Genomic DNA, 16018 nt, shown 5'->3' on the forward strand with positions numbered 1-16018 from the left:
CAAAAAAGGAATCCCAATACCTTCTGAAAGAGTATTTTCCTATGTACCACTCAAATTCATGAGATTATAGGATGGAAAAGCCTTCCACATAAGCCCCTTACAGGAGTTATCTGACAAGATCTACAGAAACAGACAAGTAATACCCATTCTTTCCACACTCTTTTGTGGTAATGAGACTCAAAATTCACTAGATATGAGTAATCAGATAACATCCTGATTGCTATGAGAGCAGAATTTCATCAAGAAGAGAAAGTTTGCTCTAGCAAAGAGCACAAGCAGATTTGCATCTAAGCAGCTATAACACTAATTTMTTTCAGCCAGCATCAGAACTAGGAACTTTGCCACTAATGGCAATAACAAAGTTGGTGTGACCAAGTTTCAAAGTAGCAACTCTTAGGCACAGGTTCTGGCAGAATCTAGATTTACCTGAGTTTTCTGCTTGTGRAGGAGGTGGTGGGAAAGGACATATTCCTTTCTTATACAGAAACTTGACAACAGTCTCAAGCCAATACTCAACATCTGACAAGGTCTAGTGCAGTAATTACAAGACAAAACATTTGGAATTAGAGATATCATTTAGTAAAAAGAAACAACTGCCTTTCAAATCTGCCATACTGAAAAAAAACCCCAAACACATGAAACACGGTTTGTGCTTACAACCGTAATTATGGAACTTGAGCATCAGATGGRGAGATTTTACTCACCATTGCTGCARAGGAGCTGCAAAAACAAGTTAAATGGAAAAAAAATCCCTTCCAAATATTCATTTAACAAACATTAATTAAAACCTGTAAAGGCTTTAGGTTATTAAACGTGAAAGGGGCTCAAAAAAATTTCAGGAGTCATTGAACTAAATCCAAGTCAGAAAGCTGACTCTCCTAACACATAATTAAAAAAACAATTTTCTTAAAAAAATTTTTTTTGCACATCTTCCTCATCAATTTATAAAATGCAAACAGTATGCTAGAAAAGTTTGAACATAAGGGAATGTGCTTTGGAAACATTATTAAAATATGTGTTTCTATAGAATGACACTATCAAGTTTATGATACTTCTTTTCACCTGACTGGCTACACTTTGAGAATGTCCCTCCTCTTTTTCCTGGGTCCATGAGAAGCTAGGTTTAGAAAAGAAGAGCTCCCATACTGCCAACTTCACTCTGTTCCTTTACAAAAATTTCAAAGTACTGATAAATGATGGTGACAGCGAGCAGAATTCCAGTTCCAGAGCCAATTGCCCCAAGGAAGTCTGCCAGCACAGAGAGGGCGCCGATACAGAGCCCACCAAAGGCAGCAGCTGTAGGGATGTACCTGTAAAACATGAAGTGAGAATAGAAAAGGGGCCATTAGCGTTTACTCAAGAAAATAACAAAAAAGTCAGTGGCAGAATATTCTCTTCTCTCATGGGTCTGCTATGCAATAGTGCCAGTACACTGGGTGAACAAGCAAAAAGCTCAGCCTGACTGGAGGAGAAAAAATGCTACACTAAGAGGAAAAGGTATTACAGTCTACCATGCAATTATGCACAAATATTAAACTTATGGCTACTGGCTCTTCCAGTCATCTGTAAATGACAGAAARCCAAAGTTATACTAACATTTCTAGAAGATGAAGGGTGCATTGGTCTTACCCTAAAATGTGAAAACCTAAAGGCATCAAACCATGCCACATCTGCACCCAGGAGATTTTAGTAACTACTTGTTATAGAAGTAACTTCTGCATGAAAACAGCACTCAAAGCTAATAATACGTGAAATACTACAGCAAGAAAATACTTGTGTGTTGTAGTTTGAAGTTGTGAARTACAGTGAAATGCTCATTATTAGCTACCCTAAGAAGAGTATATAAATGAAAAAATATAACAGGAAAAAGTCTAGAATTTAAGACAAATTCTTTAAATGCAAGGCAAAAAATAAGCGGTACTATAAAAGTCTTCCACTAATGAGATAATGTTCTGTGTCTCATGCATGTAACATCACAGCTGAAAGAATATCTGTGTTCTAGGATCTAGAAAATGGGAGTCAAAGCAAACTTTGCCACGTATTTGCTCATAACACTTTGCATGAACAGCCAGTGAATGTGTAGCTCACCTGTTGAGTTCATGCACCATTGAAGTTTCTCTGTGGCCTCGCATTACCATTTGCTGTTCTTTCAATTGCTTGGCAACCTGTATTGAATCAAGAAATGGAGCAAGTTTAGTGCCATTTACCAAGGTCATGGAATGTAGTACTGTGGGAAAACAGAAGCAAGACATTGCAGTAAATGCTGGTGAGGATGGGCATTTTTTGTATTGTTTTGGGTTTTGGATTGGTTTTTGCATTATTCATCTGAGTTAAAAATATCCAGTATTTTAACTTCAGACAAATTACAGTCAGAGGCAATTTTCTACTTGTCAATTATGTAAAGCTTTTTGGATAATTCTAGTCCTATTGAGAAAATGAAAATGTGGATACTGGTAGGCTCTCATACACATAATTCAACCACTGTTTTGCCACCCAACCTTCTCCTGATGAGGGTTTAGTAGATGTTAGCAAAACCATGCCATGAGGTCCCCACCCTGTTTCATTTTCCTGCATTCATTTGAACCAACTATTATTTGTGGAGCCACACTAGAAAGGAGACTCAGAATCCCTTGGAATATTATTCTTGGATAATAATTGGATTTCTGCAGCTGCACAGGGTTACAGCAGAGCCCTGCAAACACTTTGCTAACAACTGTGGATAACAAACTCTAGCAGGGGAACATAATGGTGCTCATCATTGACTCAATGTACTAAGAAAACACACTTTCAGATGATTAAGCTGCCAGTTTTCTACCACACAGTGAACATTTAAGTAAGGGTTTACCAACTTTAATTTCTGATCTTTTTAACATGAATTTSAAAAAAAAWTTACTTAGGAYCAGGAAAAAGTACTGAAGTGTTAAAAACTGTATGTTGGTTTACTCTGAAATGAAACCCTGACTATAAATGGCTGTGAGTGCCTCCMTGAAGCCTGACAAGCAGCAAGAGCCAAGTCCAAAACAAGAAARTGCTCACACTGTTACAGTAACTGTGCAATTACATATTTGTTAAAGAATGGATGAAACCATTCCATATGGCTGCCAAATTTGATTTCCTACCCAAAAACCACACAATACAAACCTACCACAGTGACAGCTATTTTCCATTCTGATTTTCATTTCCAATTTCAGAATTATATTGCTCCTGAACGTTAAATATCCTGTAGCAAACGGAATTTTTGAGAAGCTACACTCAGGTACATTAATTCACTGCACTATATTCTCCATTATCAGTGCTCTCAAGTTAAAAATAACAACCTCTAGTTAATTTTCCCACAAAAGAAGCTCAGAACTCTGTGTCAGGAATGGCTGTCTGAGCTTTACCTGCAAGTTTTTCAGTGGCAACTGCCTTGCACACAGTGCACTTGGCATGTGGCACCATAAGTTTCTACCTCTCCCCTTACCTTTCCTGCTCTCACACTGATCAGGTGTTTCTATGTTCTAAACTTCCTAATTTCAATGAAAACAATTATTTAAGTTTTAAAAAAGCAGTAAACAGATGAAAAAATGAGCCCCATTCTGTCTTAATCTTAATCCCCAATTGCAAAAAAGCAGTCCCTGTTTATACAAGCAGTGAATATTACCAACAAGATTACCAGCAGAGCAGCTTTTTCAGAAGAAAGTCAGTCTTATTCTTACAACAGCCCATCTGTTTTCATCATGTAAGCTTACATAATTTGTCATTTTAAACTTACATCTTTGGCAGAGGAGCCAGAGACTTCAATCCATGTYTTAGAGAAGAAAGCACAGGAGCCCAACATAAATACAATATAAACAACTGCATGGACAGGGTCTTCCAACACCGAGGAAAAGGACTCTGGAGGTGACAGATAATAACAGAGTCCACCAACAGGATAAGCACGAGCAGGGCCTCCAGATGATGTGTCCTRGAAGAAGGAAACAAGCAGTCAGCTTCCAATCTTCTCACTATTCCTTAGCCATTAAGCCAAGTCTGGGTCTGTATCACTTCTGTGTCACTTTGCATCATTACTACTGCAGCAGCACACACATTTACATTCATCACAGCAGGTCTCAAATGCTGTATTAATTTAAGGAAATTACTAATTTAGGAGTCTCAGCGTGCATGACCACCTATAAAAGTGTGTCTTAATATTCAGAGACCATCTCTTCAACACCCCATTTTAATGATGCCCTTATAAAGATGAGAAGGAATACTCACAGACCAGGTGCCCAGCAGGCTGACCAGCAAGTTGCCACTGAAGCGGGCAGAAAGCATCTGGGAGATGACATAYAAGTTTGACACCAGGGCAGACTGCAGAATAATGGGAATGTTGGAAGTRTAGAACAACTTGATAGGGTAGGTGTTGTACTGGCCCCGGTAGCGAGCAGATTTGATAGGAAGATCCACTCTGAAGCCCTGAAAAGTTTTCAAGAGAAAATCCCCTGTTAYATTTGGAAATAAACCCATACCAGAGACCATAAAATGCAAATGCAAGGTATTGACAGCAACAGAAGAAACCTGCAATAATTTTGTGCAAGTACAAATACTCTACCCAGAGGGCACGCTATGAGAACCTTTCTGCAAAAGGTATGCAAGACTGCAGGGTTGTCTAAACACACACACACACAAGAAAGTACGAACGATTTAGACATCAGAAGAAACCTGAAGTTTCCAGAAAACTGAACAAAGCATCCAGGAAARGAAACATTAAAACTTCCTAYATTCTTCARCAACAAACAGAAAKAGACAYACAGGCCTAAAGACTTCGAARCATTTCCCAGTAAAAAGMAATAGCATTTGGGTAAGACAATATCACATGCCCACACACATCTGGGGTATTTTTGTTTGGTTTTTTGTTTGTTTTTTTCAGAGACCAAAATAGGCCTCAAGTCTCCTGTGTGAGTATAGAAATTGTGGAAACTGATTAAGAGAAGGCAGTGTAAAATGATGGTGCAGGTAGAACAATGAATCTTATGAATGTATCGTTTCCTGTAGAAGGAAGCAGATTTCAGACCTACTTTCATACAAACTTCCTTTGTTATTCCAACTGACCTGGAAATAAATGACAATTGCAAAGACAAAGATGGTGGCRATCAGATTCATGAGGTTGGGAAGATTCTGACGGTAAAAGGCCTCACGAAGAGCTCGGACTTTGTCTGTGCGAGTAGCCAGGAGATGGAACAGAGCAATGATGGCTCCCTCAAATTCCATGCCTTRGAAAGGAAAAGAAAAAAGAAGTTAGATGAGCTGTGATTATCTCCAAGTTTCAGTGCTTTGTCCCATTAAACACACTTCTGAACTATGGGATTCAGAATGGATTTCTCTGAGTCTTTTGCACCTTGAGTACACTCTCAGGTCTTTTTATACTGTCACCCTTCATATCAGCTATGTTATTTCCATGATTTTTTTWAAATGTAGTGGCCTAGAAACTAAATCATAACCCAATATGGGATAACTTTAGCTGTCTCTAGAAACACTGACATGTACCAAGTTCTTTCTTTACTCCTCCTGAGCAAAAAAAAGTAAATTTACAGAGGGAAGCATCATGCTTTCTAGTGTCACTCATGGTGAGACACAAGTTATTGTCTGGATTACAGCAAATGGCATTACCTCACTTCTGTTTTTTATTATACAGCACTAAACAAGATCATCTCCAGYGGAGTTTGGAGAATAAGGCCTTCAGGGCAAAGTGAAAAAAACAGTTAATATTTGGTCAGTAAGGGGGGCAGCAACCATAAGACAATGGCAGTCTATCACTGCTGACTTTTAATGAAGGCACTGTAAGAAATTCAAGTTCAGTAAATRTCTTGTGAGATACTATCAATCAAGAARAAAWGTCTTTGTGCTTGCACTTTGCMCAGCAGCACTTGSTGCATTAGCAAGATTCACTACACARCCAAGATGGTAGTAAGWGMATTTGGYATTAAGTTAACACAGTRCAAAAAAAGATATTGCCTTTTTGYACAAAGTATTTKTAAAGAAAACAGACTGAGCCATATTACCTCGCCCTGTGTTCACTGTGGTGGGGCTGAATGCTTTCCACACAATGGTCTCACAGATATTGGTAGCAATGAAGAGAGAGATGCCAGAACCAAGRCCATATCCTTTTTGGAGCAGCTCATCCAAGAGCAGAACTATCAAACCAGCAACAAAAAGCTARAGAAAGAAAAGAAATACAGCATTAGTTCAAAATCTCTTTCATTTTATTTAAAAAGTAGCATGTATTAAAAAAATTAGACTATATGTGAAGAAGGAGGTACAGTGAGGCCTTTTTAYTCTKTATGTGGGACAGCCTGTCCTTAAGGCTSATTTTTTGACCCTTTCAGGGGAAGAGTAGAGAAGACTAGAAATTACCTGGATTGTGATAAGCAAGCAGATACCAGCACCCATCTCAGATGGGTCTCCGTACATTCCAGTCATTACATACACAATAGACTGTCCAATGGTAATGATCATTCCAAACACTATGGAATAAAAAGAAAAAAGYACGTATTTGTCCTAAGTATGTCAGTGAGCAATTAGAGAAACAGAAATCACTTCTTCATAGAGAATCTTGGTTTCAACTGAGATAGTTAATTTTCTTTGTAGTACAGTGCTGGTTTTGGATTTTCCATGAGAATAATGCTGATAACAGGCTAACACTGCAGTTGTTGCTCAGCAGTGCTGAGAAGTCAAGGACTTCTGAGTGTCCYCTGCTCTGCCAGCCAGCAGATGCACAAGAAGATGGGAGGAGCATGGCAAGGACAGYTGACCCCAAGTGGCCACAGGGATATTCCATTCCATTCCATACCATGGAATGTCAGGCTCAGCACATAAACTGCAGGGGTTGGCCAGGAGGGGCTGATCACTGCTCAGAAACTGGTTGGACATTGCTCAGCAGGTGGTGAGCATTKGTGTTGTGCATCACTTCYTAGGTTTTCTCTCTCTTCTTTTCATTACAGTTATTATTACATTTTACTTTRTTTCARTTATCTCAACCCACAAGTTTTACTGTATTTTTTTCTGATTCYCCTCTCCTTCCCACTGTAGAGTGAGCAAGTGTCCCCTGTGAAACTTAGTTGCCAGATGGGGTTAAACCACAACAGTTGGGAAGGWATACATAAATCACAGCCTGTTTAGATTCAAGGGCAATTTAACTKTGTTGTCTGCAATCTGGCACTGAAAATAGAAATACAGATTCTTCAGAAACAAATACATTTAGAAACAAGTGGGTTTGGTTACCAAATACTGTTTTAGATACTGAAAACTCTGAGGGTATTAAGACATTACTCTAGCAATCTGTGATTTTTTCCAGTACTCAGATCAGTAAGTAGTGTACAGCATCAAATAGCTACAAAACACCCCATTTTTTCTAAAAATCAGTATCAACTGAGCACAGAGACCCCTTATTGATGAGGAAAAACCATGCTTGGAACTGCAAGGTATAAACAGCTACAACCAACATCTTAATCATTGTGAAATTTTTAGGTAACACTGACCATCACAGTTCAAAATTGAGTTCCCACAGTCTCTGCACTGCTTCACTTATCTGGGGAGATTAGAGCAATGCCAATTGCACTGATACTTTTCCTTTTCACACCTTGCTGAACAGCTAAAGAGGCAGAGAGCAGTCAGTAAAAGACTGACGAAATAGAGGTCTCTGCAGCAGAATACAGCATGACAGAAACCCACACCTCCAACTCCACCATTCATCCCATGATAAATTCACACTTTCCACTGTCAGGGTGAGATACTCTAAACCACCAGGGCTTAACATGAGTGGCTACTCACATTTCTGGGCTCCATTGAAGAGAGCTCTGTCCTTTGGGGTGTCACCAACTTCAATAATCTTAGCACCTGCCAAGAGCTGCATGATAAGTCCTGAAGTGACAATGGGTGAAATGCCCAGCTCCATCAACGTTCCTGCCAGACACAGGAAGAACAGTGAAGTTCAGAGTTAGTTTTTATCGACCTTTACAGCACAGTGGAGAAGATCTAAAACTCCACATTTCCATAAATGWAAAAGTTATCAATGATAACAGAAGCTTGTTAGAAGACAGTCGGATGTGTAGTACTCCTCAGTAYCTCAGAAGTACTGTGTTCACTGAAAGAGATTTCCACTGTCAAGAAGAGATTTACTCTGCATAAAACAAAGTATGATATAAACTGATGGYCCAAATGATAATGAACGACAAAGTGAATTCAGGAAACTGTCACCATTCTTAATTCATAGCTGCATTAGAAAGCCTCCTCRAGAAACAGAAATTTATATACACCATCATGAATTTTAACCTTTGTACCTGCATTAGAAAACCTCTACAAGAAACCGAAATTCATATAAACTACTATGAATTTCAATCTTCTGTGTGACAGACTCAAAAATGTCACCCAGGAAACCACACACTCAAGGAATATGATTTGAAACACAAATCACAGACCTTGAAGATTGCAACAGCAACAACGCAGGAAATTAGGAACTGTCTCTTCCCTAATAATTTTCCTCAACAAAAAGCTCAATTTTTGTACACACAATAAATTGCWCACAATCAGCCATAAACTCATTTGGGAAAGACACAGCTTTCTGGACAAATGCCACACTGGTTTATGACTTCACATAAAACTGAAAAATTACTTTTCCCTACTTCAGTTTTTATCTTCATTAAAATGGAGTGTAATGTCCAAAACAATTTTGATTCAAGGTAAAAGAAAGGTCCTGAAAGACTGACCATACCTCTATTTGATGCCAAAATCACTCTCATCCAGTAGAAAGGATCTGCTGAGTCTGATGACATAATGCCAAACAAGGGAATCTGCAATTCCAATCAAGAGATTAAATTAGAGACTCCATAAAATGCTTAAAACATTTCAGCTCTTCCTTAAAAACAAGGAAAGGAAACATACCTGGCAGCATACTAAGAAGATGAAGAGTGTGATAGCTGTCCATAGTACCTTTTCCTTAAACTGAATCTAAAGGGAAAAAACACAAAACCAAAAACCAACAAGAGATGATAAAGCTGTCAAGATAACAAGACCTAGTCCATCAGACAAACTCTCATAGTAGCACACTTGATTTTCTTGTGCAGGGACAAAGTACAGAACATCCTAAAGAAAATAATTTACTGTTCATCCCTTTTATCCCACGTAAAACCAAGGAAAATTACAAAGCTTTATTCGAGATTTAATCCAAATAAACAAGCTTATGTCAGTGCAAGGTAATTCTAGTACTTCCACAGAAATGAGTCTTACATTTTCATGAGAAAGAGCTTATGATGAGAAAAAAAAAACCAATAATACAAAGCAGCTTATCTCAGCAAATAATCTTAGATTAGACCTTATGAAGCAAAAATTTTTAAGTTCCTGTAGTTTACACTCCAATCTTTACTGCCTTCAAYATCTCACCATGCACTGCTGTGACATAACCAAATCTGCACAACTGCATTTACTCCTGCACAACCACATCCACAACACATGCACCACACATGCGCTCCACTAAAAATAACTGTGCCCAAAACTGCCATTCTCCTAACAAGGAAGAAACCCCAGATCCCACAAATGCAATGCTAAACACTTTCTGTCACACAAATACAAACCTAAGAAGAAAATTTTATTAACTTACCTTCCGTTCCGGCTTTTGAATTTCAGGCAAGATAACACAGAAGGGCTTGATCACTTCAAGAAATTTTACTGTATAGAAATAAGTTAAAAGACACAGTGAACACACAATGAACAGTGGGAAAAGCTCAAACAAATTGAATTTGGACATTTACTCTATATAATAAAAGCCCCAGTTTGGGGAATTTTCGGTTGGTTAGTTTGGGGGGCGGGCGGCAGGGTTTGTTTTAAATACACAGAGATTCAGCTAGTATGTTTTAAGTACAGTATGGACTGTAAACAGAATTARAGGAAGTCAAGCCTATTCCCATTTCATTGAGTAGGTTGACAGCACCAAAAAAGTCRTCATTGCTTTACATGAGTTTATCAATACCCATGAATTTTTAGTACATGGTCGTTTCTCCTCAGCCTGATATTTTTGAGAAAAAAAGTGCCTTGGGTACTGCATATATACTACTTTTGGGCCATACAGTTAAAGAATTCCTACACTGTTTACAAGCATCAATTCAAGTTAGTCTACAGAACACCTCATGCCATTACCCACTCTTAGTCAAAAAGACACATGCTTAGATCAGAAGTCTGTCTTAAAATAAGCACACAATGAAGCGGGGATTTGCAAAGTCATAACAGAGAGCTCTGAATTGGGAGAAGAATTAATTCTAAATCTGCTGAGACAAATCTAAGGCTGCACTTGTATTTTGGACTGACTTGAACCAAGAAGAGGACARCAGTGCAGAACTGAAACTACTGCTGCCTTTCCACATCTTCGCTGTAGGCTGTAACTTCAACGGCAACTTAGTGACGCTTTAAGACCAGCCCACAAAAGATATTTTGGTAATTTCACACGATTATGCCTGAGAAGTTACACCGGACCGCGATATTCAATTTAAAGCAAAGCAAGGGTCTCTCCAACATCTACAGTAATACAACAATCGACTGAGATGTTTTCCAAGCAGCTTTCCTGGAGGGAAGGGACCCCGCAGACTGCCATTGATCGGATCACTCCGGGCTGCAGGCACAGTCTGTAGCTCTCTCTGACAATGTCCGTGGAAGGGTTATGCTCGATGCCCAGGGTGCCATCCCGCCCCCCGCCCCGGTACCGCGGCCGGTTCCCTCAGCCTGGCGGGGCCGGGAGCAGCGCCCGCACGGGGCACCCAGCGCCGGGCTCCTTCCCCGGGATGAGCTGCCACCCCTGAACGGCGCTCTCCCGGCCAGAGGGGAGAAGCAAGAACCCAAGGGGAGGCGCTGAATCGGGGGGTCCCGGTACTCACTGCCCATGGCGGCGCCGGCGGAGCAGCAGCAGCGAGCGGAGCGGAGCGGAGCGGCCGCAGAGGGAGGGACACGTCAGGCTCCGAGCGCCGCCGCCCCCTTCCGCTTCCTGCCACGCGCCGCGTCCGCCCCGCCGCCGCGCATGCGCCGGGCCCCGGCCGCACCGCCCTCCGCCTACAACTCCCATCGTGCTCTGCGGCCTGGAGACCGATAACTTTATAGCGCAAMTAACGCGACGGCGCGCGGCTTGCTGGGAGTTGTAGTCCTGCTCCCGCCGCCATATTGGCGCGGYGCGGGTTTGGCTCCTGTGTCGGGTTGTGTCGGGGAACGCGTGTTTTATCTGCCAGAAGGAGTAGCGCTGGTTTAAGAGATTTCAGCAGATAAATACATAAATAAGCATTTAAAATTTGTTTTCTGGTTTTGTGTTTTTTTTTTTGCAGTGGGACATTGTAGGCCTTGTTCCACAGTAAGAACCTCCTGGCAGCTGACACACAAGACCTGTCGTGTCAGATGGCAGAAAAAGTGGCTTTATTTTTGTCTAAATGGCTCAGCTGCCTTTGGCCATCTAGAATTCAAGTGTGTAGGTAGTTCTCTGYGCTCTCTGTGGTCAATGGAGATGTAAGTGGAGAAATAATCTGCTTATCATACACCTCTAGGGAAATACTCTTTGTATCTCACACGCTTTTTCAGATCAACCTCAATATTTATCTCTACAACAGAGGGATCTAAGGTGGCAACTGCAGCCTAGATACCTGTATTTTAGGTGTCTGATGTCAGACATTKCCTCCTGTCACAGTGTYACACTGTCCCTGCCTGCCCAAGGCCTGTGTAACACACCCAGGTCCAGCTGGACTTTAATAAAATATGAAGAATCACTGAAAATGTGAAGCTTTGGGCCACGTGTCAAGGAAGTCACATCAAGGACATCGACACCGTGTCACCCAGCAGTACAGCAAGGGAAAGGTGCTGATTGTTTGAGGTGTTTCTTGCCGAGAACCACTCAATGTCCTGTGTACTTCCCACAGCTTTACAGGGGGAGTTATCAGCTCTGAAAGGGAAGGTAAACACAAGTCAGGGGAAAGAGTAAAGCAAACAGAGCTGCTAATACAAAGCAAATAAAGTCAATGTGTAGAAAGCATAACGGCTTCCACAAAATCTCCCTGATATTTTCTAGGCACTTAGGTATGCTATATTTGATTATTTGATCCCTGCTTTTCTGAGATTAATTTAAAAGACCAGCCGTAATTCCCATTTCATTTTTTTTTTCTTTGACAGTTATTTTATTGTTGGATTGTATACCTGCCCTTCTGCAGGCTTCTGAATCCRTGCATCTCATCTGTGGGTTATTGAAGGCATCTGCCAGTGGGTRTGAGAATGTTTTAATTCTTGTCCGGGGCTGCTTTTTTCAAAACAYCCAGTTTATTGAAACCGATTTTAATCCACCCATTTCTAATTAGAGATAATGCAACTGCTTTCCAGCTGACATGCTGCCTGGCAGAGTTGATTTTGATAAGATTGTTTTGACTTACTAATGTGGAGAATGTGCTGGTTTATCAGAGCTGATAAATGGAAAAGRAGGGAGAACCAGCAGTGGTCTTGTGGAAGTCTGGGTGGGGAAGACAGCAGTGATCAGGGCATTGAAGGTAGAAGCCAGAATTTGCACAGTCACACATGCTTTTTGTGCTAGTAACCTTTGTCTGTGCCATAAGAATAGATAATAATAATAATAATAATAATAATAATAATAATAATAATAATAATAGTAAGCAACTGTTATTTGCACAGCCCACCTGTCAGACTTCTTGTGTTACTGTTTTTATTTTTTAAAAGAAACTCTTTTGCCAGCTGTGGTAAAAAATACACAGGGAGGAGACAAGTTCATCTCCTTTGTGTAATCAGGTGCCATTCTGCAGAACTGAAAAGTGAAAGAAACTGACGGTTCAGTTTTTGGGGCATTATTGCAATAAAGCCATGTGAGACACTGATTCAAATTTTGGCCTGGTATGACTTCCTGACCCTGACTTTTTATCTTGGGGAGCTATTTTGGCAGCCAATTGCAGACAGTGTGACAAAAAAGGAATTTTATACACTAGGGCTGATTTTTACACTGTTTTGGAAGCTCCTGCTACTGCAAGAGAACTCAGTGTAGAGTGATGCCAGCTGGTACAACTGGAATGATRATGATGATGAKGAGGAGGAGGATAGCATGTAATTAATAAACTGCTCTTTAGAGAAACAGCAACGTCTGAGAAGCAGACATAGATTTAAAACAGCTTGTTCTTTTCATGTTTTGCTATTCTTCAAACCAAATCAGTCCCTCTTATATAACCAAGCTAATCCTGCTTCAGAAATAATAYAATTTAGGACCATTAAAAACAYTAGTGTTCACTTACTGGCACTGAAGTTTGTTCACCAGTGTGTTCCACTGTTTCACACAGTGCAAATCTTCGGCCTTTAGTGCAAAATTATGTATCTCAATATACCTCTATTGCATTAGTGCAAAGCTGACATTTAATTACTCCTTTTCCAATCCAGCTTTGCTCTGTGGTGACTGACTACAGATGCTGGACTTAATTGTGCTGAATTTTGCCCTGATACAAACAGCAAAGACTATATGGTTGCTTCAACAGTCAGAGGTAAAAAAGAAGAAAATGGGGGCAGAGAGAACAAGTGGGGAGAGCAGCATTTTTCTCTGTCTGTAAATGGTTCCTTTTTGTTGTAGTCATTGCTTGCACAATCCAGCCACCATCTCTCATTGCAGAGTTCACATTTGTCACGTCGGTGGCTTGCTCACGCCCCRTTCCCACACCAGTCCGTTTTATGGGTGTGCCAAGGATTGCCTGTGGCTGAGCAAAGGCCATTYCTCAGCAGGGAGGATGAAGGGGTCTCTCTGGCTGTGTTGGGGTCCTGTCTCAGAGCACTGCAGGCTGGCAGGGTGTCAGTGCCCCAGAGGGCATTGCAGAGCTGTGTCTGTACACGCGTGTGTCAGTGCACACAGTGTTCACCTTACACAGCAAAGCTGGCTCCTGTTTGTAACATCAGTCTGCAGGAGGGGTCTGGGCAGSGATAGCCCTGCTGGTGCTGGGTCTGATCAGCTGCAGGTTTGTGTTCTTTCTCTGCAGTCGTTGTCTGTGTAACCACAAGGTGGAAGAGCTGCTTYACTTATGGTGCCTTCTCAGCTTGCATGAAACGCACACAACTGTGCAGGCAACTTTTACTGCGTCAGTATTTAATTGTAAGGGTTCATCAATGCCCAAGGGCCACTTTCAGGAGCAGRAGTCCTTGTGTTAAGTGTAAAATGATACAGTCCACAGCCCTGCACGGAGCTTCCTGCAGATAGACCCCAGGGCCCCACTCGGTGCTTCAGGAGAGCGCTGTGACCTCGCTCTGCAGGGTAAAGCAGGGCTGTGATCCCCTGAAAAGATCCCCTTGTGCACGGAGCTCCATGAGATCCTGCTCAGATGGAGCAGCTGCAGCTCCGGTGCTCTGATAGAACATTCCAGGGACCAACCACAACTGTGACATGCTCGATGTCCCCTTTGCCTGCCAGCCCATGCTGTGTGACAGGTGCTTGTCAGATCTCCCTGCCCATTTATTTATGCAGGTAGGTGGGTTCTGGAGGTGGTGACATGTGTGAAACAAGGTCACAAGTGGAAGCTCATGGTCTGAATGACAGCTGAGCACAAACATAAGGAGGATGACCTGCAGGAAGCCCTGAGTAGATAACATTCCTTAAGTAAATTGTTTCCTATGCAACTGASCTAAAAGAGACTTAGCTGCTAGCTCCTTTAAGCCAACAACCAGATTTTGGTGATTTTCACAGAGCTAGAGTTTCCCTTGTGGTCTGTAATCAGGAGACAATCTCCCAGCTTGCTGAGAAACCTCGAGCAGTCACCAGYGRTGTTCCTCAGGGCTCAGCATTGGGGCCRGATCTCTTTAATATCTTTATCAAAGATCTGGACGAGGGGATCGAGGGCGCCCTTGRTAAGTTGCAGATGACACCAAATTTGGTGGAAGTGTTGATCTGCCAGAGAAGACACTTCAGARGGATYTGGACAGGCTRCACTGATGGGCCAAGGCCAATTATATGAGGTTCAACAATTGTGAAGTGCTGGGCCATGCACTTGGTTGTTTCATAGCTGTGCCCATTTGGAAAAAAGATTTCCAAATTCAATATATAAAATAAGGTACCCAAAGCAATTTTTAAACAGAATACATCAAAAGAAGCAAGCTTAACTTCCCCACCAGGCATAAGTCCAGAAGTGCAATACACAAAAGCATTTCCAATATAATCATCAGGACATGAGAGGTTAACTATCKTGCTACTGCTTTGCATGAACTGTTTTGAATCCTGAACTCCTGTWATGACTCACACCCCTATTTCTCAAATTTGTTCACCCAGGTGCTCCTAGAGCATCATTTTATTCCAGATATTCATGACAATACTTAATAAGGTATCTAAAATAATGTGTGACACTGTACCTTTAATGAGCCGTGCTCCCAGCTGGCAGCATTACAGCAGTGCTTTCTCAGTAACGAGGATCCTGATTTCTGCCTTTGATAAAACAGACCTTCTATATAACACACATTTTGTGCAGCACAAAGAGTCAGTGGCTAAACCCTGATCTTGTCAAAGAACAACAACAAAATGCAATAGGAGCGTTGTTTCATCCCGCATCTTCAAGGGAAACCTCAATATTTCAAGTAGAAACAAAAGCAAATGTGTAGTTTTGCAATGAGAGCAGCACTATTGATTCAGAAAAAGCTCTGCAATAAAGCTGCCTTCTGTTTGCTAAACCATGCCACGAGGGGGGCAAATGATGACAAATTATGGTAAAATTATGCAGCAAGGTCAGACAGATACTTGCCACCACCAGTACATGCAATATGGRCAATTGGAATACATGCAAGAAGAATGAGGTGGTTTTACATCCTTCCCTGAGGGATGCAGGGCTGGGGACTGCTGGCCACAGCACTCCAGACTAGATTGATAATGGCTGGTTCTCAGCTGACAGCCTGCAAATTGTACCTGCTCCTGGTGAGCCAACAGGTGAGTATTCCAGCRAGACTGAAAGGCCCACAGCCCGAGGTTAAAGCCTTTGTGCCATCTAAATGTTTCCCACGTGTTCTCTTCCTG

The 16018-nt window shown here is 41.4% G+C and overlaps 1 protein-coding gene across 1 annotated transcript; it reads right to left on the minus strand.

Annotated features, from left to right (window-relative positions):
- Positions 1 to 909: 909 nt before the first annotated feature.
- On the minus strand, positions 910 to 10972 carry SEC61A1 (SEC61 translocon subunit alpha 1). Its single transcript, XM_057390246.1, has 12 exons — positions 10884 to 10972; positions 9617 to 9684; positions 8902 to 8967; positions 8732 to 8810; positions 7792 to 7923; positions 6376 to 6485; positions 6024 to 6177; positions 5074 to 5234; positions 4240 to 4437; positions 3755 to 3946; positions 2089 to 2165; positions 910 to 1310 (listed from the first exon to the last, which is right to left on the minus strand). Exons 1-12 carry the CDS (start codon positions 10888 to 10890, stop codon positions 1124 to 1126), a joined length of 1431 nt encoding a protein of 476 aa, XP_057246229.1. The 5' UTR covers positions 10891 to 10972; the 3' UTR covers positions 910 to 1123.
- Between the last annotated feature and the right edge of the window lie 5046 nt (positions 10973 to 16018).

This window comes from Malurus melanocephalus, unplaced genomic scaffold, assembly GCF_030028575.1.
Source record: "Malurus melanocephalus ecotype Western Australia unplaced genomic scaffold, MMel_1.1 scaffold_24, whole genome shotgun sequence".
Classification (NCBI taxonomy): Eukaryota; Metazoa; Chordata; class Aves; order Passeriformes; family Maluridae; genus Malurus; species Malurus melanocephalus.